The following is a 26887-nucleotide window of genomic DNA, read 5'->3' on the forward strand; positions in this document are numbered from 1 at the left end:
TCAAGGTAACCGCCAATAGCCAGGGATGCAGTAGATGGCCTCGGTGTCTTCAATGTCTACCTCTTAACCAAAAGAAGAAAAGTATTTTCTCATCTTTTAAGATCAAGACCAATCATTGCAATTAGCTATCTGCTCCAGGTTCTTTTTTCATTCACATCATCGTAATCATTATAAATATTGCTTTCTTGTTTCTGCTTGCTTGACTCTACATTAGTTCACACTAGACTTCTCATGTTTCTCAGTATTCTTCCTTCATAATTTGCTATGGCATCATTATCTCAAGCTGTTCATTTTCCAATGTACTTTATTTCTGCTTTTTTCCCACTGAAGAAAATCACAAAGGTTCTTTCTTACTATATTGCATCTCCTTTTTCCATGTTTGGTAACCATATCTTTAAGTATATAGTACAGAATTGTGCCAGGAATTGCACTCAAGTCCATAGTTTGCAAGAAGCTACTTCAACAACTGCAGCAATGTTTATCCTTCTCTGGTGCACCGACAGTGGTTCTGCAACCACCTCTGCCAGTTCTCTCAGTACTCTACTATGATGCTCCTCTGGGTCTGCTGACTTAAATTCATCAAGGGCAGCTGAATGTCCTTTTCCAATCTGCCTATGGCCCTTTCATTTCAGTTTCCTTTTTGTCCTATGCTTTCCAGTCCAAAGGTCATTCATTCTACTTGATAGAGAAGCCAAACTAGTTAAGCAATTCTACCTATTCTGAGTATCAGCCCAGAATTGAACTACTTATGACATTAGTCAGAAACCAGAGACCACAACCAGCTAAGACAGAGAAGCTAACCAACAAGCTGGCTACAAGACTGATGAAATGGTCACAACTCTCAAAGACCATGTCCTAGGTTAAAAAAGGCTTATAATCAGCCTGTGTGGAAGGAGTACTCTCATCAATGAAATCCCATATCCATAAAGAATTCAGGGTCTTTTTTTTCTGTCTTCTCTTATATTTTATTTCACACAATGTCTGAATTATCCATCAATCCCATGCTTAGGTGGATCATCCTCTTTTCCCCAATTTTTCCAAAAAACAAAAAGCAAACCTTTTTTTGCTGTCCAATAAGAACTCTAATAAATTCCTTGGTAGTCCTTCCCTATCTGACCTTTAGCACCACTGATAAACTGACACTATTTTTCTGCATAATTTTTTTACTTTCAGTTTATCCTCTCTCTCTTTTTCTCTCTCTCTGAAGTTACATAAAATGCTTCATCATGACCCTTCTAGAATTGTAGTTAATCATTATGTTGATGAGATTTCCTAACTCATTCAAAGTTGTTTGCTACTGTTTTTTTTGGGGGGGGGTAAGGCAATGGGGTTAAGTGACTTGCCCAAGGTCACATAGCTAGATAATTATTAAATTATCCTGATTCCAGGGTTGGTGCTCTATCCACTGGGCCACCTAGCTGCCCCTATGCTACTGCTATTTTTGACAGAACTAAGACACATTCATCTGTTATCTGTTCTTGCTTCCATCTTCTGAACACATCTTCTAGAGTTCCAAAGGTTTGTGAGCTCCCTGCATAACCACTTCAGTGAATGGGGCTTGAAGGATTAGTGAATTCCTAACCTAAAAAAAATCACAAAATCATAGATTTAGAAGCTACTAGTGGATAATATTCTTTTTTAATTAAAGATTTTATTTGAGTTTTATAATTTTCCCCCCAATCTTACTTCCCTCCCCCACCCCACCCCCACAGAAAGCAATCTGTCAGTCTTTACTTTGTTTCCACATTGTGATGAGAGAGAAATCACAGTGGATAATATTCTAAGATCATTCAGTCCTCCCTGCTGCTTAATGCTATTCAGAAATCAAACCAATACTTATTAAGCACCCACTATGTACCAAACACAGTGAAGATTAGACTACCCTAGATTTAAGATTCTTGTGATAGAGATTCCACAGCCTCCCACAATTATCCACTTCCTCTGTTTCCAAACCCTCCCTTTTGTGTTCAGGTCAGATTTGAGCGGAAGGCTTAGAACAAAACTAAATCTCACATCTTGGCCTGCACATTCACTCTAAACCTGAGAAAGATCCATCAAAGAAGCTTAATGTTGGGGACTGAAAGACGATTTGGAGTCTGGTAGGGCCTGGGCGTCTGCCAGGAGCCTGTTGGAAGCTACAGAGGAAATGACAGGGATGCTTTTAGAATGGAAAATGATGTCATTCCTGGCCCCCTCCCTATAGGGCACCCACAAGAGGCTGTTTGGATGGGCACAGAGATGTCAAGGTGGGATGGGGGTGTTAGGGGCTTCGAAGCCAAGAGTGCTATAGTTAGGCAGTACCCGCCTGGTGATTGTTTGCCTGAGAGAGTTCTGCCATGGGCCCATTCACTATGGCAACCCTGCTTCTGGGGAGGATCGTGGGGGCACAGTGTTCCTGAGGCACAGTCCCTTTCTGAAATCCGGCTCTGCTGGCCACACACAGGGAGGCCACACACAGAGGCTTTGGGAACAACAGCTGATGTCCCTGAGGGCTTTTTGTTGTTTGGTTTTGGTTTATTTTTTGGTCAGGTAGTCCAGGGGAAGAAGGAAAAAATGTCACAAGGAAGAGAAGCAAGCCCATCAATCAATCAATCAGCATATATTAATCACTTACCATGTACCAGATTCTTGGAATACAAAGATAAAAGTGAAATATCAGAAACGTGCAGATCTCTCCACACTATCTCCTAGTCAGTCATGGCTAGGGCCTAGACTTATGAACCAGGTGGTAGGCCTCCCGTCTCTTTTTGTCATCCCCTCAGACAGTCACCCTTGTCCAAGGATCTGCAATGGCTCCCTACCAAATAAAAAATTCTCGGCCCAGCATTCTAGGCTTATTATCAAATATCTCCCACCACACACACACACACAAACACACACAGAGAGAGAGAGAGAGAGAGAGAGAGATGCACACCCCTACTATAGCTTCTAGTGCCTTTTCAAGTTTAGCTCTCATTTCTTCCTGGGAAGTTCTGCTGTTCCAGTTAAGTTAATTTGCCTTCCCATTCTCTACATATGACTTACCTCCATACCCCAGTATAAGCTATGTTCCTTACTACATTGTCAAATGCTTGATATTGATCTAGGGCAGTGACATATAATGGGGGAAAAAAGTTGGATTTGAAGTCAAAGGGCCTCAAATTTGAATCTTGCTTCCACTTACTGATTTCCCCTCCCTGAGCCTCAGTTTCCTCCTTTTCAGATGAGGGAGGGTGGACTAGCTGGGCTTTGAAGGACTTTCTAATTCTAGATCTAGGATCCATGCTAAAAAGGAAGGTGGTAAAGAGTATCAAATGCTGCAGAGGGATTAAGACAATGAAGCCTGAGTAAAAATCATGGGTTTTGACAATTCATCAGAGAAGTTTGAGAATAAATGTTTATTTTATTTTTTAAATTCATTTTATTGATTCCTTTTCTTTTTACATTACAGTCATTTTAGTATACACTCACTCATTTCACCATTGAATTAGAATTGTAGAGGTAGCTAGGTGGTAAAGCCCTGGAATCAGGAGGACCTGAGTTCAAATTCAACCTCAGAGACATAATAATTACCTAGCTGTGTGACCTTGGGCAAGTCAGTTCACCTCATTGCCTTGAAAAAGCCCCCCCCAAAAAAGGAATTAGAACTGTAGCCTAGAAAAAATTTTAATACATTTAAGAAAAAGCAACCAACATGGTGACTCTGTTTGATATCATATGCAACCTCTCATGATGTGGTCCTCAATTCCCAAATGGAGAGAGGTGTTTCTTCATCTCTTCTCTAGGCCCAAGATTGGTCATGTCAATCGCTCAATCTTCAGCATTGTTTATTTGAATTTATTTATAATATATAATTTATTTTAATCTCTGCTTCTACTCTTCTATTGGTTCTGCTTATTTCCAGCTGCATCAGTTCATACCAGTCTCTCCATGTTTGAAAGAAAGAGCAATTTCAGTAGAGAGGGCTTGGATAGCGGAGAGAGAGGGGGTGAAGAGATGATGAGAATAAAGGATTTATTTCTTTTGTTCTTATATCACTTTATTTCCAAACATTCCTTCCCCCTCCCAGTCCAGAGAGCTGGGCATTCTTAGTTTCAAAGAACACAAAAAGAAAAAAATGTACTCTTGTACATTGTCAAAACTGAGCTTAAAAAGATACTTGGATGTGCCACAACTACAATGAAGGCACAGACTTTTTGTGTTCCTGGTATCAAATTCTCTGGCAAAAGTATTTTATCAGAAGAGAAAAGTTAACTTGTAGCGAATGTGAAATAATTTTGTTAACTGTTTTTCTTATTTTCTTTCTTTTAAATTCTTTGTGAATCATTGAAAGATAGCCCTTTTCTCTCGTCTATAATTTTTCCCATTTGCAAAATGAGCACATAGCACTTACCTCTCCAGTCTGGGAGGACCATTGGAATGTAAGACCCTTGAGGGCAGAGATTGTTTCACTTTTGTCTTTGAATCCCCTGAACCTAATTAGCATCTAGTAAACCTTTATTGATGGCTTGAAACTTGATCTAAGGGGATAATGTATGCGAAGTACTTAGCTAAGCAGAAAGAGAAAGGAAATGCTAATTATGAAGTGTGGTTGAGTTACCACTCAGCTTGGTCATTTTGTTTTTTTATGGGTAACTCAAACTCTTTTACTTTCACTTCACATTTCCCTTTGGTTGTTGATTCAAATTTCTAAGATAAAGAGCCCTCCCTCATTAGTTAAAAATGCTGAAAGGATATGTAGTGGCAATTTTCAGAGGAAGAGAACTAAGCAATCAACAGCCTTAAGAAAAAAAAAAGTGTTCTAAATCACTAATAATTAGAGATGGACAAATGAAAGCAGCTTTGTGGCTTCATCTTGTAAGGATGATCAAAGAGGAAAATGCCAAATGCTGGAGGAGATATGGGGAGAACATGCATTAATGTACTTTTGGTGGAACTGCGAATGGGTCTTAGCCACTCCTAGGCCTATATATACACCAAAGGCATTGAAAAACGTGCAGTATCTATATGTGCAAAAAACTGATTTTAGCAGCTCTTCAATGTGATAGCAGAATGGTGAAAAAAACTTGTGCTTGAACCTCTGTAATGACACATTAGAAATGAAGACATAGCCAGTTTCTGAGGAGCGGATCGATTTATACAGTGATAGCATAATAGAAACAACTTTGGAAGACTTCAGAACTCTGATCGAAAAGACAAATCATGACTCCCAAAATAGAAAGCTGAAATGAAGCACTCAGTTCCTGAGAGGTGACGAACTCGAAATGCAGAGACTTGGGGGGGGGGGGGGGAGACATGGCTAATACAGGGATTTATTTATTTTTGTATTTAAAGATTTTGTTTCTTTTGAGTTTTACAATTTTCCCCTAATCTTACTTTCTCCCTCACCCCCCACAGAAGGCAATTAGCCAGTCTTTACATTGTTTCCATGGCATACATTGATCCAAATCGAGTGTGATGAGAGAGAGAGCGTGTTTTGAAGGAAGAAACAAAAAGTATAAGAAATAGCAACATCAGATAAGATATCAATCAGTTTTTTCCTAAAGGGAATAGTCCTTAGTCTTTGTTCAAACGCTAGAATTCTTTTTCTGGCTACTAGGGATTTATTTTGGGGAGATTTGTTTTGCGAGATTTTTTATGTGCTAATGGGAAGCAAGGGTCGAGGGATGGGATAGACTACATTTCTTTTTTTTTTCTTCCTGGATGTTCTTTTATTTGATTTTTTTCCCCAGTGCATGCAAAAGAAAAAAGAGTTTTCAGCGTTCATTTTTTGGTAAGTTTCCGAGCTGCACATTTTGCCCTGTGACAGAGGGCGATGTGATAGAGGTTGGGCAGGTAGCATCATGTCGACGGACTCCTTTTTAGCACTACTTTGAAAGTAAAAAGCGACAGGGTGAGAGCGGCCTGCTTTAGGGTGCCGTCTCCCGGCTGCGAGCCTGCGTCCGTCTTGCGGCTGTGGCGGCTGGGCAAGTTTCGCTAAGTCCGTGGGCCCACGGTGGTTCTTGGTGACCGGGCTTTGTGAACGTGGCTTGCAGAGCCCCAAGGTTGGGCGAGAGCGGCTGCTCGCTCCGCTTCCGCGCCCTGGGCTGCGTGTCTGGGGGTCACCCCCGCGGACTCCCGAAACTTGGGGCTGTGGGGGCCGCCCCCCCCCGCTTCCCGAGGGCGGTGGAGCGGCTGGACGTGTCGGGCCGAGCTGGCCGTCCTGTTTGGGGTCTCAGCGGGACAGCTGTCATCCCGGATGCCGCGGCCGGCGCTGCTGGGGCGCCGCGGCTCTGGGGCGCCGCTCTGCCCGGCGGCTGGGCCCCCTCTTTCGGGACATGGTACAGCCCCGGGCTTTCCGTGGGAGCGCCCTGGAGCCGAGGTGGGCGGCAGCGGCCGGGGGGGGGGGGGCAGTTGGTCAAGGGTTCCAAAGGTCCTCGCAGCAGGGCCCCCAGGAGCGCCCCGCCCCCCTCTCCCTGGCCTGGCCCCGCTCATCCTGGCTCTGGCTCCTCCCTGCCCCCCTTCTGGTGACTTCGCGCAGCTCCCGTCAGCGCCTGCCCGCCGTCCCCCCCCGCGGCTCGGCAGTGGTGCAGCCTCCTCCCGCTCGGCCTCCCCTCCGGGGCCGCTCGGGTTGGTAGCGGCCCTCCCTCCTCCGGGCCCGGGGCTCCGGCAGTCTAGTCCGAGTCGCCCTCGGCACCGGCTGCGTCCGGCCGCGGTCCTCCTCCTCCTCCTCCTCCTCCTCCTCCTCCTCCCCTCCTCCCCGGCCCCTCCTCCTCCTCTCCAGCCGCCGCCGCCGCCGCCTCCTCCTCCTCCTCCTCCTGCCGGGCCGCTGGTCTATGCCCCACCCCTGAGCCCGCAGCAGCCCGCGACATGTCCACCCCGGCTCGGCGGCGCCTCATGCGGGACTTCAAGAGGTAAGGAGGGGCGGCGGGGGCAGCGCGCGGGGCCGGGGCGCGGGGCGCGGGGCGGGGTCCCGCCCGGGGGCCGCGGCCCGAGCCTCACGCGTGCTCCCCCCCGCAGGCTGCAGGAGGACCCCCCCCGCCGGGGTCAGCGGAGCCCCTTCGGAGAACAACATCATGGTTTGGAACGCGGTCATTTTCGGGTGAGTCGGTCGCGGGAGCCGAGAGGTTGGCGCGCGCCCAGAGGATCGGCTGCCGGGGGCGGGGGGGGGGGGGGCGGGCGGCCTGCCCCGGCCGTGCGGGACCGGCCTGAGGGCCGGCCGGAGCCGGGGGCTGGAGTAGCCGCCTCCCGGAGTGCCGCTGCCTGTGGGGCCGGGGAGGAAGCCGGAGCGGCGCACGCGGGGCGGGCGGAACCGGCAGGGCCCCCGTGGGGGGGCGGGCGGGGCGGCCGGCCCGGGGCTGACTTGGCCTTGTGCTTCCCCTTGTCTTCCAGGCCCGAGGGGACCCCGTTTGAAGATGGTAAGAAGCGCTCTCCTTCCTCCCTTTCAGAGGCGGCCCCGGCCCCCTCTTTCTTCTCTACTCCTGCCCTTGTCGGGCAGGTTGCTCAGGCTGCTGCCCACCTGACTTCACTTGGGCACCTTTGCTCGGGGCTTGGCAAGGCTGATCAGCGCTGCTCCTCTGGGGAAGCGGGGTGCTATGTGGCTGGCGGCCCCGGCCTCGGGCGTCCACACTCATTTCCACCCGCGACGGCTCGCTAGTGAAGTTGAAGAATCTAAAAAGCTACTGGGGCTGCTGAAGGTTGGCGCCCCTATTGACGCTCCCAACCTTCTCCAGGTTTCCCCCTCTCTTCATCCCCTTCCCTTGAAAGACCGTCATTTCTTACACATTCTCAGGGCCTAGAGAGGACACCTTGCTTCCAGTACTGGGAGAACTGTCCAAAGGAAGCAGGCTTAGGCCAGTTCCGCTGGACCTCAAGAGGTTAAGACCTGAGACCCAAGGAAAAGGTTGCAAAGAGGCAAACTTCTTAACAATGACAGGGGAATGGGCTGGCTTGGGAGTTATGAGTTAGGAGGCTTCCCCTTCATGGAAGCTCGAGTCTGCTTAGGGATAGGAATTGCATTAAATAGAGGCTAAGAATGCTTCCAACTCTGGAATTGCAGGATTTTTTCTTTCTTTTTTCTTTCTTTTTTCTTTTCTTTTCTCTTTTCTTTTCCTACCACCCTAAATATGGAGTCATGTTTTTTTAACTATGTTGCCAATTAAAGTAAAATACAATGTAACTCCCCCCCAAAAAAAGAGTCTTTAGTGCAGTTTTAAAACTATTAAACATTTAATAATAAAAGCTTTAGTTCCTTAAACAAGGCCTATTAGTACATTTTCCTTTTGGAAAATAATTCCATCATCTTGCATCTCAAATTAGTTTTCATATAACCCTGCATTCTGGTGGTGAAAGTAGCTAGAACCAATATTCAAAGGCCACCTGAATATCTTGAAATTTTCCTTTCTTTTTGCCTTGCTTCTTCAAGTGCTGTGAATTGAAATAAAAGTACTAAAATATAAAGAAATGATTGAGCATAAGAAGGCAGCTGTACAAGCAAAGTTAAGTTAATGACCTCTCTGACTGAGCAGGTTGTATGAGCCTAGGTAAATCACTAAATCTCACTTCACCCCAATTCAGATCAACATTGATCAAAGTACTTTCTTCATCCAGAACTCCCCACACCAACAAAATCATAGGTCTAAAAAAGAAATTAGTTCAATGATTTCTTATAGAACAACAACAGTTGTTACCTGTACATAGATTTAGTTTTTCACCAAGAGATTAGCTCTATGTGCACATTAACAGTGTGTATTTGTTTTAGTAGCTGAGTTCCCGAAGCATTTGTTTTGGTTGGCTTCCCATCTCATTTTCCTCAGAAAGCTCTCTGCTGGGCACAGCTTCATTGTACAGCAAGCACTGTCAGGGTTGTTGGCAGTTTAGCTATTTCACAACTGTGTCTGACTTTGGGAGTTGGGGGGGGGGAGGAATGGAAAGAATTTTTCACCTACCTGGACCTTCCCTTAATTATGCTTGTATTTATGATGATGTGAGCTGTGCATCCTGACCTCATTATTAGGTCTAAAAGGCGCTGCCCATGTGGAAAATATCTCCATTATTTTGTTCTTAACAATCAGGATCTTTATGTATGTACTGCAGCTCCTCAGGTACTTAAGCCACTAACCACCTGTTAGTGTCTCTCTGTCTATCTATGTAATCTTTTTTTTTTTCTACCAGGCTATCAATACTCACTTATCAGACAAAAGATTTACATAGAAAAGGCTGACTGACCTATCTCATTATGGCCTTTCTCCATTTCAAATGCATTATGAAAATAAGGAGCAATAAAAAAAAAATGTCAGAAACTGCCCTTAATGGACAATCCTACCCTAATGAATTTCAAAGCTTACTGGGAAATTTCTGGAACAATCAGTTCCTAAGAAGAAGTTCAGTTTGAGCCTGAGTGGGGAGCACAACAGAAGGGTTGTTGAACTTGTTTTGAAGTGAGAATTGTGGGAAGATAAGGTCTCATCATTTAAATAAAGCCAAAGGTTAGACACAAGTACCTTAAGCTCACCAAAAAATTGATACTAGACACATTGATATTTATAAGAGGCTTCTGAGAATTCTCTTCAATACCACTTGCATCAGCACATTAACCTGCTGAAAGCCACTGCATACAAAACCCAAAACCTGAGCTGCATTTCTGAATTATTGTACAGGAGTTGTTGTTTATTCTTTTGAAGAGGACCTTGGCATCAGGAAGGCATAAAGGAGTATCATAAAGGAACTCTCAACAAGCACAACTCCCATTTCCTTTAAGCTTACAGACTGCTTTCCTCATAACAGTCCTGTGAGAGAGGTAGTACAAAGGATGTTATCTCCATTTTACAGATGAGAAAACTGAGGTATGCTGAAAGGGAAAGTTACTTGCCCAGGGTCACATAGCTAAGTGCCTTAAGACATAATTCAAACCCAGGACCCTTGGCTCTTAAGTTCTTCAGTATTCTGTCTAATATCCTATTCTACTTCTCATTCTCCAGCTCTAAAGAAAATAGCTTTAATTCATCAAGGACCTCTTATTCCATTGTTGTAGCAAAGGCAATCCCTTTATCTGTGCAAATTGTAACTAATTTAGATTATCTGAGAGCTGTAGTAGTTTTTAAAAAATCATCCTGCCTTTAGTCTAGTGGTGAGCCTCTCAGGATCCATCCTGCCTGTCAGCCTGCCCAGCAACTGCCACCAACCATGTACTGTTCCCTCTTTTCCAGCTCAGGAGGACCTGCCAGAACTCAGAAGCCACAATGGGCATTGCAGAAAGCCTTTCTTAGGGAGAAAGAACTACCTTCTTATTTTAGAAGTTATATAGAAACCTTTTCAAAAAAACAACCACTTTGAATGAACTAAGGGAATTCGCAAGTTAACAGAACTTTAAATTCTTCCCTATGAAGTACAGACTCTTAGTATTATTTTCCTAAGTTTCAATTGTTAGTCCTTAGATTTCTCTAAAATAAGGTACAGAATCTTTCTGCTAATGGCTTCATTAATACTTTCCAACATGTTGGCCTTCTTGGAAAAATTAACTTAAACCAATACAGATTATTTAAACTAGGGCTTAATTTGTATTTATCTGAATTTTAAACAAGCTAAATATCAGAGGTACTCTAGAAGAGTTACCTAAATACTTTTCACTCGCAAAGTGTTTTTCATATATTCCTTGAATTGGCTGTTGCAAAAATTCTGACTATTAGGTACTAACCATGTTCTGATTTTACAGGGAACTCTCAGCCTCAGACAGGTTGCAATGACTGCCCAAGGTTACACAGCTAGCCAAGTATTAAAGATATGAGATTTGAACCCAGGACTCTCCTGACGCCTAGACTGAGTGTGCTTTCCCTGACATGTCCTTGCCCCATGTCATAAAATCCCTTGGCTTCAGTGAGACAATCTTTATCATAGATGTCAAGATGATTCTGTGAGGACCTAGTCAGCACCATGCAAAGAAGTTTGTATTTTTAGTGGCACCAGAGAAAAAGGAGCCTCTTAAATTGAGGACATTACAGAAGTTGGTGTTAAGTTCCCTTTCTAACAAGTAGGTCTGGAAAAGATAAACAATTTAATCTGAGCACCTTGGAATTGTTATTCATGTGTATTTTAACATATATGTTTCTATAGTCAGATTCCTGCATTAGGATCTTAGGAAATTGAAATTTGATTAGTCTGAAATCAGAATTATCATATTTTTTGGGGGGGGAGGGATGAGAAGTCTTTGAACTTTCTGAAGCCTCAAGCCCTCATGTTTATCCCGTGTACTTAGAACGTCCTGCTGCTAAAGAACAGTTGAAACTTTTGTCTACATCCTTTAGACATAGATCTGAAAGATGACTTGTGACTAGGTGGTAATAGTGTATTAGTGTGTTTCATGACATTTGACTTCCTTTTTCTCAAAAAAACCCACTTCAAATAGCTGTAATTCTATTGGAGTGAGACAATTCCACTTCTTTCCTTCTATAACTGAATGGCTGTCAAGAGTTAGGGCAGAAAAATTCACCAACTCCTGGCCATCATATAGTCCTCGAACCCCATCCAGTTTGGTGCAGGGTTTGAGCTTATACTAATACCGAGGCTCCTGGAACAATCTGGAAACCTAAGGGTATCTTGAGACCATGTTGAGGATTTTGGTGAATATTACTAAAATAGTAATGAAGGAATAATAGAAAATGAAGCGGGGAAAGTAGGTTGGAGCCAGACTGTGAGAAGCTTTAAATGTCAGATAGAGCAGTTTCTGTTTTATTCAAGGTATTTGGGAGCCTCTGAAGGTTGTTGGGTAACTGGTGATTTCTTTTTTCTTGGTGACAGAGAAACTTTTAAAAACCTAACTTTGGAAAAAGGAATAATTTCAGTGCCAGATAAACTTCAAGAATTTATTTTTTATTAGGGGGCGGCTAGGTGGCACAGTGGATAAGAGCACCGGCCTTGGAGTCAGGAGTCCCTGAGTTCAAATCCAACCTCAGACACTTAATAATTACCTAGCTGGGCAAGCCACTTAACTCCATTTGCCTTGCAAAAACCTAAAACAAACAAACAAACACATAAAATGGTTATTAGAACGATTTTTACAAATCCCCTGGTTCTTGAGTAAGATCTGGTTCTTCCTAGCCTGATAAATAGACCCCAGTCATTCTGTCATTGATGCCCAATTTTTTTTTTAAAAACTCTGACAATTCTCTGTTTAAGGGTTGCCTCCTGTCCTATGGTACATGGATGTCCAATCAAATTCTAGCTCATTTGAGTATCAGTCTGAACAGAAACAATTAGAAAGACATATGGGACATTCCAAAACCAAATAAGAATGATTTCTGGATGACCTCTGTCATTAATCCCCTTAATGGTGTAAAGATAAGTATTTAGTGGTGATTTCAATGTTGAGGATTTTATATACTGAAGTATTACATGAGACAGACTTGCAGGAAATGTACAAGGAATAGGTAATTTGGGCTCCCATGTTCAGTTAAAATCTTCCATTTAGTGGTACTTCTAATGGGGTTTTATTTACAGAAATGATTAGGGTGTCAGAATATTGCTTAAATAGTTGATCATTGAATACTTGGGTGGTGTATTTTTCCCTCTAAGGTTTTAGGATATAATAGTGACATTCCAATTTACATATTTTGGATAGAGAATTATAAAAAATACTGTTATAATTAGTGCTATTATGTTAAAATTCTTTGATTAGTTGGGATTTCTTTTTTAAATGCAATTTAGAGCACAACTAGTAGGGGCACTCTGTATTTTTTGATAGTTTTTGGTCCAGACTGATGTGTTCATTTTCAGTCAGTTTTAGACCTTCTGTGTTTATCCATGGGCTTGTACATGACTGAGAATGGGTGATTTTTTTTCCTGGAATCTTAAGTGTTTCAGGAATTGTACTTATAGTAGTCACTGTTTAACTAATGTTCCATATTGGAGAACTAAAGTTTGAAATTGAGTTTATTATATTTTAACTAGAAATGACTCTTAAGTCTGGTTGTGTGTCCTCTAAAACAAAGGTGTCAGAACATGTTGCCCACCACACTCCCAAGTGCAATTTCGATCAGACTAAAATGCAATTAGGAAATACGTAACACAATACAATACACATCCATAGCAACATGTGCTTTTCCCAGCTTCTGGACAGTTTTCTATTGGAGTTTGGCACCACTTTTTTTTTTTGTTTTTTGTTTTTTGCAAGGCAAATGAAGTTAAGTGACCTGCCCAAGGCCACACAGCTGGGCAATTAAGTGTCTGAAGTCAGATTTACACTCAGGTCCCCCTGACTCCAGGGCCGGTGCTCTAACCACTGTGTAACCTAGCTGCCCCTTCGGCACCACTTTTTTAAAGGACTTTAAAAGGTTTTGTTCCCTAGTTTTGGTTTTGGTTTTGGGGGGATGTTTTTGTTTGTTTATTTTGGGATTAAGTCACTTGCCCAAGGCCACACAGCGAGGTCATTATTAAGTGTCTGAGGCCGAATTTGAACCCAGGTCTTCCTGACTCCAGGGCCAGTGTTCTATCCACTGTGCCACCTAGCTGCCCTTACTTTTGGTTTAAAAAAGAGAAACGGGGCAGCCAATGGCCTTGCAACCCCTCCCCACCCCCACCCCAATAAAGAGAAACAGTAATTATTGAGTAGGGGCAATGTATTGTTGTAGACTTTGAAGGAAGAAGCAAATATAAAAAAAATCATCCTGGCTCCAAAGATGATAGGATGGACTATAGGTAGGTGTATTATTAACATATTGTAGTTCATATACATACACACAATGTCCATGAGGATGATGTGATGCTATAGAATCATATTGCTTTAATTCAAGGGACATTTGAGCCTAGAAGAGAGGATAGATTACCAGGTTGAGATGGGAAGGGAGGCATTACAGGCATAGGGAATAAGAACTGCTGTGTTGGGGAAGAAGTACACTTCTGGGGAAAGGAGGAGAAAGGAATAAGGGGAGGGTCATTTTGTGTTAGACCTTTGAATGTCAGGCTAAGGAAAGGGAACTTCATAGAGTAACTTGTGTTTTAGAGAATTCCTTTTTTTATTTTAGATTTGTTATGGAGTCATTGTATCAAAGTTAACAATTCTGAACCCAAGATGGACTGTTCTTAAGTTTAAATAAAAGTTTAAGCAATTTCAACATTTAGAGTAGCAAAACAAAATTGTGTTGAGGGGGTTGTTACACAAAGTAGCAAAATTGTACATTTGGAAATGGCTAAGTGGCTGTTATTTCTTGAGGTTTCATCTCACCTGGTCTTTACCTTCCTTGTATGTGTGTATCTACATACACACATATAAATAAGACATGCATTTATCTGTTTTGCTTAATACAAATAATATTAGCTATGATCATGGGGCAAATCTCTTCACCTCTCTGAATCTGATTTTCTCATCTGTAAAATGAGAATGGCTTTGGTACTCCCTACCTGCACACTGCTGTGAGGAAAGAGCTTTGCATCCCCTAAAGCCGAATACAAATGTAAGTTGTTATTAAGCAAATCAATATTGAGCTGAAATGCTTGTAAATGTGGTGGTTTAAACTTTTCTGTCTGCAGGAACATTTAAACTTACAATAGAATTCACAGAAGAATATCCAAACAAACCACCTACAGTAAGGTTTGTGTCTAAAATGTTTCATCCGAATGGTAAGTATACTGATCAGTTTACCTGTCTTTCTTTCTTTCTTTCTTTCTTTCTTTCTTTCTTTCTTTCTTTCTTTCTTTCGGGGGAGGGTCCTTATCTATACAGTGCATTCCAATTACTGCCACTTCAGTAAAAGTTGAGTATTTTGTTGGGGGGTGGAGGTAGGTAAGGGGAAATGAAATCACTTCTGGACCAGCAGTCTCAGACCCTAAATTCTCCCTTAAAGGCCCTGAGATTTTGCAGACCAAAAATCTCTAGGGGCCTATTTGAATCATCCTAGGTGTTGTCCCCAAAGTAAGAGCTTAACTGCTCTTGTCAAGTGTTAAATGACTCTTGGATAAAACTTCCCTGGTAGTTGGGCAATTTCCCTCGTATGTACAATGTGATAGATGATATTTATTCTCTATAAGCTGAGTCACAATTCCTGTAGCTTGATTGTAGCTATGGCAACAACCTCCAAACAGTTGAGGGACTATTATGGGGGGGGGCAGATAGAAGAGAGAATTAAATTGGGGAAAGGCCTGAAATGGCTTAAGAGCTACCCTTCTTTTTCAGAGCACCTCTGAAGCATGACCAACTTGACCTGTAGCCACTTATTTTAGGTTTTAAAAATGTTTTTGTATTTTCATCATCCTTTAAGGACATCTAGGTCTTGGTTCTGCCTTTCTTCTCTTTATCATAATTATCAGTTGATATATTTTAGCATCATTTGCTCTTCTGGCCTTTTCCTTTTCTGAATGAGATAGATGAGACCTGCTTTTTAGTTGGAGATAGGGATTAAATGGATTCTCTTAACTGACCAGGACCACACAGCTTAGTCAAACAACCCACATGAGCAAGGCCTCCTAGAATCAGAGCTTGTTGAATAACATAGTCTACTCAAGAACTCCCCTTAACTTTATGTACATTGTCAAAATCATACTAGCAGTGGGTACGGTATGTATACTGATACAGCTCTGCTTTTAGTCTATGCAGATGGTAGTATATGCCTGGATATACTTCAGAATCGTTGGAGTCCAACCTATGATGTTTCCTCCATTTTGACATCCATACAGGTGAATTTTTCTAGTTTCACTAATCTATTCAACATTTGTATACATAGTTCAAAGTTATAAGGGAAGGGGAAATTATAGCTGAGTTTTCCTTGCTTTAATTTTGTTGATAATGTAAATTATATTAAGGCCCAGGCCACTAGAAAATATTCTACTAGAATTGTTAAGAGACTGGATGTATTTCCTGCCTAGGCACTTGAACTAAGTAAATAGTTCTGGTTCACAGTTTAGCTTTATTTTGACATTTTTTTTAATGTTGGCAAGTTGAACCTTTATTTTTTTTTTTAGTCTTTATTGGATGAGCCTAATCCCAACAGTCCAGCCAACAGCCAGGCTGCTCAGCTATACCAGGAGAACAAGAGAGAATATGAAAAGCGAGTTTCGGCAATAGTAGAACAGAGCTGGCGTGACTGTTGACCCAGGACGATACAAACGAACAGTCTGGTCATAAGGAAAAAAAATTCTGTCTGTCCCCTGCCTTCTTTTCCCATTAGCATCATTACATTTTATTTCGTTGAAAACAAAACAGCTGGTATGCTGTTGCCACCCCTTCTTGCTGAAGCTTTCTTTCCTCCCTCTCCTTATGACATCCAAGAACACCTACTACAAAATCAAATGTATTGTACTTGGGTTACTTGTAAAAGAATTACTAATCCTGAATTCTTCTTCTGTGGTACTTCATCTCCAATTTTAGGATAGTTTCATACATTAAATGTACTTTCCAGTAAGCTTTTAAAATGATAATGGTTCTACACAGGGATACCTAATTATTTAGATTGATAACATGTCTATGCACACATGCACATTTTCTTCAAAAAACTGAACTGATTCAAATGCTGGAAACATTAGTCCAGGTTAGTTTTAGGAGCATATGAATTTCAAGCACTTAAATTCTATCTCTGGAATTCTCCCCTCCCATGGAAAATATTTGATTCCATGTAAAATAATCAGTTTATAAATTTAATCTGGGCTATTACTGGGAGATGGTAGGTTCCCGACAGGAAAGAAAATGCAATCAAGTAGGAGCATTGCTTAAAAAAGAAAAATAAACCCCACCCACTTACATTTTCAGTTATTAACTCGAGCTATTACAGTGGTCTAGGAACTAAGTATAACTTTGAAGGGAAGATCTGTCGGTTCTGAGATAAGGAGGTAAAGAAGTTCCCACTTTGGTTATTTTGGTGAAAACAAGTGATCCATGATTGATTCTTGAGGAATAAAGGTGTCCCTCCACTTTCTCTATCTTTCATCTGAGTTTAGGTTACCCAGAGAATGAAGTACCTCTTAGCAAAAAAGCAGTAAGTATGCTTTAGTCCCTTCAGATTCAGGAGAGCCTCCCTTTTCCTCAAAGTCCAGACACCCTGAAAATTGAGGCTATATTAACTTTTGGATAAATGATACCAAATCACACCAGTGTGGGACGTGGCTTATAAATGTTCTGTTTACATTGGTTCTCATCTTTTGTGCAGCTCAGTCTGTTCAAGTAATTTTGCACAAGTAGCCCATGTAAAAAATGTACATTTTTTTTCCAGCAATTGTAAATAAAAAGTAACCTTAAGTTTACAGGCAAGCTCTACCAGTACTTCTTTAGCTTACTATGACTGAACAGTGGCCCAGTGATAAGAAAGGTAACGAAATCTTGATACCTTCCCAAGAGTTTAGTTGTTTAAAATCAATACCAACATCCAAACGCGATGTATTTCTTTTAGAAAAGGGAAATAACATCAGCATAAAGTAACAGCAATTTAAAAAATGTGGACAGACGAATCTTAGAAAATATTTACTGTCAGCATAAAAATGTATTAGTTGGGGAGAGGCTGTGTAAAATCAATCTACTAAGCTAAAAAATATGGGCAAACTCTAATTCTTACCTAAAGGTGGAACAGGAATATTATTCCAGCAAAGTTAAAACCTTTTTCTCAAATGTCTCTATCTTGTGGCATTTTAGTAGACACTGCCACTAAAGAACATATTGAGTGTCTTCATGCAGTTTTAAGCTCTATTAGCTTAACATTGTATTTTATTTTCACTATTACTGGTAAAAATGCCATCCCCTTAAGTGAAATTGAAGGCCTGGAGAGGTCTTTGGAAACCATGAGACAACCAATACCTCTAAGAAGCCATATTAACAACCAGGTGGGCAGTGGGTAGAACACTGGGCTTGGAATCAGGAAGGCTCATTTTCCTGAGTTCAAATCCAGCTTCAGACACTTACTACTAGCAGTGTGACTTGGGTAAGTCATCTCGCCATTTGCCTGTTTACTCATCTCTGTAAAGTGAGCTGGAGAAGATGGGAAACCACTCCAGTCAAGAAAACCTTAAATAGGGTGACAGAGGATAGGATACAATTGGAAAAAAAACAAACAAACGACTGAGCAGACAACAATGAGGGTTATTGGGGGTCTACTCTATATACCCTTTAATAGCATGTCGGCTTGGTGGGTTTCACATCTTTCATACTACATGATAGGATTGTTGGTGTACTGTTGGTACAGAAACTTGCATTTGACTTTATTTTAAATACTTAAATGAAAAGATTGTAAAGAAGTTTGAGAATTCTATAAAAGCCAGAAAGCAATTGGCCTTTGGCTGCCTTTGTTTACACTAAAAAGCCAGGATCAGTCACCAGCTTCATAGCCACAGACTATCTCAAATATTCTCTTGCATTCTTCTCTATATGAAAATTGGGAGTAGAGGGAGAGAATGTCAGTAAAAGTGTGGTGATACAACATGGACAAAAATCCTGATTTAAGATGAGGTGCAGGTGCAGCTCAGAAATACTAGAAACAAATGAAGTGAATAGCAACCAACTTCATTTTTTTAGTTTTTTTGGCAATACAATGGAGTTAAGTGACTTGTCCAAGGCCACACAGCCAGGTAATTATTAAGTGTCTGAGGTTGGATTTGAACTCAGGGACGCCCGACTCCAGGGCCAGTGCTCTATCCACTACGCCTAGCCGCCCCTAGCAACCAACTTCTGAAAGAGGCAGGATGATCTTCGTAAACTAAGTATTTTGGTGGCTGCTGATGGTGGAAAACTAAGACTCTTTTCATTGCAAACTCAATACTTGTACTGCCTATATGGAGCTTTTCTCAAGCCCCTTTCAGGAATGTAGGGAAGGTATAATCTGATCTTTATCCCCATTTTGTAAGGGGGCAAACAAGTTCAGAAGGCAAGGGGCCTTTCCAGGATCACAAGTAGCACCTCCCAACTCCAAGACTGTGAGCTCCTCGAGAGCAGGTACTGTCTCTTGCTTCTCAGGGTCCGGCACATAGTAGGCGCTTAATACTTATTGGCTTCTTAGAGACAAGGAGAAAGGAAAGCAGTAGCCAAGACAATGTTTCATTTAGCTTAGAAGCAAACGTTGGGATTGTTGCTGGCGTCTTTCCTAATTTCTAGCAATCAATTGGGACTACCTTTCTGTCCTAGAACATTGGGGCAGGAAGGAAAGTCAGACATGGACTCAGAAACCTGACATTCACTAAATGAACACAAGCACAAGGATGTGCGTGGCATTAAGGAGTAATGTTCACTAGCTTTCTAACAGGAACTATGGAAGCCAATTCTGCTCTTAGCAAACAGGGAAAATCATTTTTGTTTTCTTCCTATCAGAAAGGGTAGAAGGAAGAGAGAGAAGTTAGTAGGAGGTGAGCACTACAGGACATGGTAGGTACGAATAACAATTGAATAAATTCATCTGCAAAAAAATAAAAATGGCCAAAAATCTCAACACCCTACAATGGACTAAGCAACTTCTTAAAGACCATTATGGTGCTATTTAAAATTGAGACCTAATTGTCCTGATACTTCACCTCTGTTAATCACATTACATGGTTAAGATTACAACTTGTAGTAAGTTCAGAAAAGAAAAAAAAAAATCAAGTTTCAATAGCCTGGATACATTGCCTCGACTCAAAGACAAAGTTCTGTGATGGATACTTATAAGGATAAATGGTCATTCTGGTCCAAACTTGTTTGAGTGTTAAAATATTTAATGCTTAAAAGACAACCCCTCCGCCATTTCACAGGTGAGCTCTTGCTGTTGTTTTTTTTTTTTTTAATAGTATTTACCACTCAGAAAATATTCCTTCAGCAATATGTGAAAAATAAAGGCTGGAGATATGGTAAGATGGATTGTTTTAAGGAAGGGGTGTTCATCAGGTTCATGGCTATCTGTGGATATGTAACAAGTAATAATTCAAACTTTCTTGAATTTTGATTTTTAGGATATTAAAAAAACCCTTTCTCTCTGGTTCTCTCAAGTGCTGTTTTCCTCTAAAGTGTCAATTCTCAAGACTCACTTATTTGTACACTTGTGGGTACAGTGAGTGTCTCATTCTAGACATCATGGTGACTAGGTTAAATTAAATGGATTCTTGGCTAATAACCTTTTCATACAAAGTGTCTTGTTTACTCCTTAAAAATAAATTAAAAAGGGGCGGCTAGGTGGTGCAGTGCATAGAACACCGGTCCTGGATTCAAGAGTACCTGAGTTCAAATCCGGCCTCAGACACTTAATAATTAACCTAGCTGCGTGGCCTTGGACAAGCCGCTTAACCCCATTTGCCTTGCAAAAACCTAAAAAAAATAAATAAATTTAAAAAATTTTAAAATACCTCGGCACGAAGTACAAACTAAAATAGAGAATGTTGACAGTTGTAGTTTTATTGTAGTTGAGATCTTTAAACACATTTATTCCAAATCACTTTGCTCTTTAAACAAATTTAAAAGTCCTTTAGGGCAAAATACAAGGTATATTTTAAAGGGAAGGGGTGTACATTTGGGCATATTTTTTGTTATCACACGATCACATCACAATATAAAATAACTAGTGACATCAAGGACAATTTTGTCTTCTGGACTATATACTAGTACAACCTGAACAGGAGCCTTTCTAGAAAAGTATAAGTAAAAAGAGCAAAGTGTTACAATACTTTAGAATGAATATTTACTACAACCAGAAAATACAACATCTCTAATTAAGTCGTGTCACAAAATGTTAGGAGGTGTTTACATGACAATTTTGGTCTCAATCTGCTTGAGGCATAACAAGTTCATAATGTCCAACATGGCCTTCCTGTTTGAGTTGATCTAATAAATCTTCCTTACGCCTTTTTCTACCTACCACCAAATATCTTTCCCGTCCTATTCCATGAGATTTGCTTCTAAGACCATATTTCTGGGCAATCTGATGTATTTGTTTACGTTCGTCATTGTTAAGTTCTGTAGAAAAAGTTAAATCAGTGTGGCTCTCTGATCGTGCATAATTCCTGATGATCTGTTCAATATCTTTCTTGGCAATTTTATTTCCTCTCTCTACATCAAGCCCAAGGCCTTCCCGTTTATGCTGCTCTTTAACGGAGATAGGTTCACGGATACCCTCCCCACATTTTCCTAAGCCACCCCCCGTCCAGCCCATTTTTCTTAACAGCCGATTCCCAATATTATCCTCTTTGATTTCTTGTTTATAAGCTTCTTCTGCTGAGCGACCTCGAATCTCATTTCTTGAGATCACATCCTCAATAGTACCTTTCTTCAGGTTGTTAATGACAGTTGGCTGTGTCCTTTTAAGGATTTTCACAGCTTCCTCTGCAGCCGCATGCTTGACAAACTTTTTCACTCCAATTGCTTCTGTGATGAATTCATTCTCCAGAATCACCTTGCATTTCCACCTCAAGTCTGTCAGCCTTTCAAAAACATACTTCACAGTCATTTTGTTGAACTGAGCTGTATCATTTAGTGTGCATACAGGATTTGAAGAGTTCTCATAAATTACAAGATCCTTTAAATTTTTGTTTCCAGATCCCTTAGGTGAATAGCCTACTGTTTGAACCTGTGTAGCTTGGACAACTGGGCTATCAGATTGGGTTTTTTGAAGAATTTTCAATGCTTTAGAAGCAGCTGCATGTTTGCTGACTTTTTTGCTTCCATAACCTTCAGCTAAGCAGTGCCCTTGCAAAAACACCTGACAGCGCCATGTGCGATTTGGAAGCATCTCATGCTTGTATTCAATTGCCATTTTGTTGAATGAGGCAGAATTGTTTAGGATTCCGATAGCATCATTTGCATTTTCTATAAGGACAAAATTAGTCCAATGTTTGGAAATGGAAGCAGAGTCTGACTTCTCAGTTCCATTTCTGACAGAGGGATCTTCTGGGGCTTTTAGGGCTGGAGGAAAATCATATGATGATACACCAATCTGACATACCACGAGGTCATCTTGATAAATATGTTTAAATTTCCTCTTAATAACTCTAACCTCAACAGATTTTTGCAAGAGTCTTATGGCCTGCTCAGTAGCTCGATCCCTAGAACCATTTTTGCTACCAGCATAACCTGTAGTCAGATAGATACTCTGGCATCTAACTTCACAAGCAAAGCCATCAATTAAAAGTTTTTTACTTCTAGGGATGTCAACAGGGGGAATTTCTTTTAAAGAAGCATATATATACTCGGGATTTGTCTTACATGCCTGAATGCAACGAGTTAGCATATATGTAAAATTAATTTTATCAGCTCCAAGATTCACCCCTGAAAGGCTCTTGCAAACAACTGCACAAAGTCTTTCAATAAACTGTTGCTTCCCAGCTACATCTGATTCTGAAAATTTTACTGATGGGGAAGATACAGCAGCTGACTGATAGAATGGAGGAGGGTGGGATGTACTACTTGGGGCAAGGTTTCCATTATCTGATAACATGCTGATTGTTGCGGTCTGGATAGTAGTGAGAGCAAGACTTGTTTCGGAATACTGAGACTTTTGATCTTGGGAACAGTTAGCATCTTCTTGGTAGGTGTCTAACGGCGTGATGATAGAATCTGCTTTCGGTGTTTGTGTGTCTGAAGGATGTTCCATTCTTTCATCTTTATTACTACTAGCTACAAAGTGTACAGGTTCAAAACGAGGTTTCACCTGGAGTCTGGAAGCAGCTTGCTTTTTGGGAGGGATTTGACCTATAGAGAAAGTAAAATTTATAGTTAAAGAAAAGAATTTAAAAATAGCATTCCCCAAACAGCACACCACAATCAGGTGTGATTCAAAAATAGAATCTTCAATAGCTTATTTCAGGTTTTTCCAACTTTTAACATATTTTTGGATTAAGAGATGGATGTTTCATTAATAGACTATTCAGAAAAAAGGTCTTTAGTTTCGCAGCTGACAATACCTGGCTTACCTCCAGGGAAATGGTAATACAGTATCGCACATGCCAGTTTTATTTTCCTGCATAGGGGGAATGCAACAAGATCGAATGAGGGGAAAAAAATCAAAACACTGATCTAAAAATCACTTAATTAGTATTAAAATAGAATAAAAAAATATCTAGCCAAGTTAAAGAAAATCTCACTAAACGAATCACTTCCATCATTTCAGCCCAGGCAGTACTAAGACACATAGATTTGGGGGCAGCTAGGTGGCGCAGTGGATAGAACACAGGCCCTTAAGTCACTTAGACCTGAGTTCAAATCTGTCTCAAGACAATTCTTACTAGTTGTGTGCCCTTGGGCATGTCACTTAACCTCACTGCCTCACAAAAAAACCCCAAAAGACTACCCTTTTAGCATCTCCAACCATAGGTAACCTAGCTTCTGCTTTGTATTTTATGACAGCACTGGTAAAATACAAAAGATCCAATTTCCAGACCCTGCTTGACATTAAAAAGTCACAGCCTAATGTCCTTCAAGCTAGAAGCTAGATCAGCAAAACATGACAGTTCATAGTTCCAAATAAGAATCCTGTACGTGGAAGATGATAAAAGTAACACTAGACTGGATGTTAACAGACCTGGATTCTGGCCAAGGGCTCTGTCATTTAGCTAAACTGCCTAACCCTAATCAGGCAAATGAGAGGGCTGGAGGACTAGATTGTTTCTAAGGGCCCTTCCAGTTTTGACATTCTATGATTATCATAATTTATATAGAAGTAGAATTTAGTGATGAGGCCTGGAGGGACCAAGATAACAAATGGTTGTGAAATAACAAAAGATACCATATGAATAATGAACTTTTTACATTATAGGTCTTAATACTACAGTTTGAGAAGCTGATGAAAATAATAACAGTGTACCATGTGCCCAATCGTGGCTCGACAGAAGAAATGTCAAAAGATAAAGAGAGGAGACCCCCAGTGGTTATTTACAGGCATAAAGAATTATAATGTAAAATTATTAATTATAATGTAAAATATTGGAGTGTTGTTATTTCTGGATTAGGAAGGTGATATCACCTTTTCAGAAGGGAAGTTCATTAGTTTAGGCATATTATTTTTGGACTATAAAAAGTAAGTTACCTTGTGAGACTTTTATTTGCCTAGGCTGAGAGGAACGAGGTGATACGATACACCACTTAAGAGTTTTATCTGAATCACTCTCTTGATTTTTTACCATATTTTACCTGTACACATTTAGAATAAATTTGTTAATTTTTTCAGAAGACCTTATTTTTGAACAACTTAAATGTCCCAAGACCACTGGGACCCAGATCACTGAATGGGTACAAACAGGAAAACTTATCTCTGTGTATAGTTTGGGCAAAAATCAGTCTGCAGTATCCTGATCAATCCCCAACCTTCAGTGGCACCTTTGTTCTGGCTTCCCTTTCCCAGCAGATTTCCCTAAAATCACTCTAACGGATTAGCCCCCAGTGAGAGGGGCAGGGGAGGGGGTTTGAATCTGCTTCAGTTACTGGAGCTATTGGAAGCAAAATAGCATGTGTTCCATCATATTCAGCCTTTTCCAGCCTATGGCTTGCCCAACCTGAGCACAGTTCCACCAGAATGGCCCCCTTGACTCCCCAACTCAAATCATTCCCTTTTGCCTCTGATGAAGACTCCAAGATGCTGGTTATTTAGAGTCCAATAGAGAGGCAGCTTGGTGGAGTGGAAAGAACATTGGCCTTAGTTGTCAGAAGAGAACTGGGTTTCAATCCTGCCTCTGACGTTTACTAGCTGTGTGACCTTGGGAAAGTCACTTAGCCTTTCTAAGCCTCAGTTTCCTCACCTGTAAAATGGGAACAATATCACTCAAAGTAATGTAAAAGTCAACATTAAAAGGCAAAACAAAACAACCACCTTGGGTCAAATGTTAACAGATATTAATATCATATCAAAGTTATAGGCTATATCCTTTGTGTCAACAGCTACAAAAGTGTGAAGTGATGTGGGATTAACCAGTTTTTTAATTGTTGGGGGGGGAATAGATATATTTTGTAGGGGAATTTGGGTATTGTAAAAAAAATATGAAAATGCATTAAAAAAAAAAAAAAAAACCTCTGCAGTACCTACCTCACCGGATGGTTGTATAGATCAAATGTGGCAATCTATGGCAAGTGCTTTAAGGTGTACTTATGCTAGGAATGTCGGCTCTTATTGTCACCATCTTTTCCACCCTCCTCTCATTCACCATATTTGGTCTGGGTTTTCTTCATAACATTTACCCACTTTGGTAGTTGTATCTTTGCATCCCCCCCGCCCCCCACCCCGCCCACCCCCCCAGCTTTGTGTTCTAGGTTCTCCAGGCCCACAAACCCTTTAGCAGCTAGAAAATGGAAAGCAGGGAAGGCCTTGCACCAGGGCACAGCAAGACTGCTAGGAATTCCACTATTAAATGGCAGTCTAACTTCACAAAGATTTATCACTACAAGGAGTACAGTACTGTGCCAGGTGCTAATGGGGACACAAAAACCCAGACATAGTCACTTGGCTGTGACAGAAATACAAACATCATATATACCCTATGCAGGTCACTGCAAAATTCTCCCTATTCTTCATTCTTGCTGGGTGCTCGCTGGCAGTGAGATCCTCAGTTCTTTGTCCTTCTTGCTAGTAGCACGTCCTGGAGAGGTGCTGGGGCAAGCTGATTGGGGAGGGGGGAGGGGAGGGAAGGAGGGAGGGAGGGAGGGAGGGAAAGGGAATCTTCAACTCTTGAGTTGTCATTCCCCTTCTCACTTCATTAGCATCACACACCCAACTTCCCATGAATCAGAGATTTGTCTTCCATGTCTATCCACTCACATGGCCACCACCCTAGTTCAGGCCCCAACATTCCCTTTGCATGCATTATTGTAATTGTCTTCAGTCTTTCCCCATTCCAATTAGTTCTCCACATGGCTGCCCAATGGACATTCCTAAATCATAGTTCTGACCATGGGACTTTCTCAAGAAGCTTAGATGGTTTCCTTTTCCTCACATCAGTATTTAAAGCCCCTTACAATCTGGCTGACCTAGCTTTCCAGATTCCAGATTTCCTCCCCACCAAACATTTTGGCCATCCCAGCCTACTTACTGTTTCATGTATATGATACTCTGGTGCATGTACCTACACCTGGAATGCTCTCTTCCTTCCTATCTCCACCTTTGTGCAACTTCAAGGCCCACCTCCAAGAGGCCTTTTTTGATTTCCTTCACTGGTCTTGTCCCTTTCCTCTAATTATTTTGTTACTGGATCTGTATATTTCTCAGTTACTTATCTGTGTACATGTCTGTTTTCCCCAAATAGAATGGAAGTTACTTGAGGGCAAGGATGATTTCATTTCTGAATTCCCAGTGAAGCAAAAAGAGCTTAATAAATACCTGTTGACTCCTGCCCTCAAGGAGCTTGCCAGAGGAGAGAAGATGTACACAAATACCTATAACGTAAAACTAAAAAGTATACCATAAGAGCCACACAAATAAAATGCCATGGCAGTTAAGCAGAGGGAGAGACTGTTTCTGGCTGAGGACACCTCTAGGAGGCAACCAGAAAGTTGGGGACAGCCACATGTGTTGTTGCAACACATAAATCAAGAGGCCATTGTCCCAGACCCTAAGAAAACTTAAAAGGGATAGGTTTATCCATCCATATTCAAATAGTTTTTTTTCCACTTAGGTTGTTGCTACCTGAAACAGATATCTGACTAGCACTCAGGAATTCATCATTCCACAGAATGGGATTAAACAGTTAAGATGATCTTATTATGTTAACTTTATTAGGCTTGGGCAAAGAGATCCAGACAGACCCCCATTCAAAATTTTATTTGCCTTTTTCCTAAGTAGAGAAGTTATCATGTTTGAGACCTCTTGACCCTATTCTCTCCTTTGACACTTGCTCTTATATAACCAAAGGTCTGGGTGACAGGTGAATGCCTACATTTTACACTCTCATAAAGAAAACCCAAGCAAAGTCAAATTTCATTGGGGAAAATTTGACTGGATTTTTTTCCAGGCACTTAAGGGAACTTCACAGACATACTCTTGTCAACTTCCTATAGTGTCTAGTGGGTTCAATGTTC

The 26887-nt window shown here is 41.2% G+C and overlaps 2 protein-coding genes across 4 annotated transcripts in view; one reads left to right on the forward strand and one right to left on the reverse strand.

Annotated features, from left to right (window-relative positions):
* The first annotated feature begins 6766 nt into the window (after positions 1–6766).
* On the forward strand, positions 6767–17184 carry UBE2A (ubiquitin conjugating enzyme E2 A). The gene is given in 7 exon segments (XM_074205218.1): positions 6767–6872; positions 6979–6991; positions 6993–7060; positions 7351–7376; positions 14482–14571; positions 15536–15624; positions 15910–17184. Coding segments are annotated over 7 exon segments (459 nt in total). The 5' UTR covers positions 6767–6828; the 3' UTR covers positions 16039–17184.
* Positions 17185–20245: 3061 nt separating this feature from the next.
* Positions 20246–26887, reverse strand: part of NKRF (NFKB repressing factor) — a 40102-nt gene continuing 33460 nt past the window's right edge. For all 3 annotated transcript variants that reach the window (XM_074205212.1, XM_074205211.1, XM_074205213.1), the window contains exon 3: positions 20246–22576. In XM_074205212.1, coding sequence (XP_074061313.1) covers positions 20652–22576 — 1925 coding nt within the window. In that variant the 3' untranslated portion in view covers positions 20246–20651. The remainder of the gene's footprint in view (positions 22577–26887) is intronic.

This window comes from Macrotis lagotis, chromosome X (assembly GCF_037893015.1).
Source record: "Macrotis lagotis isolate mMagLag1 chromosome X, bilby.v1.9.chrom.fasta, whole genome shotgun sequence".
In the NCBI taxonomy this organism is placed as follows: Eukaryota; Metazoa; Chordata; class Mammalia; order Peramelemorphia; family Peramelidae; genus Macrotis; species Macrotis lagotis.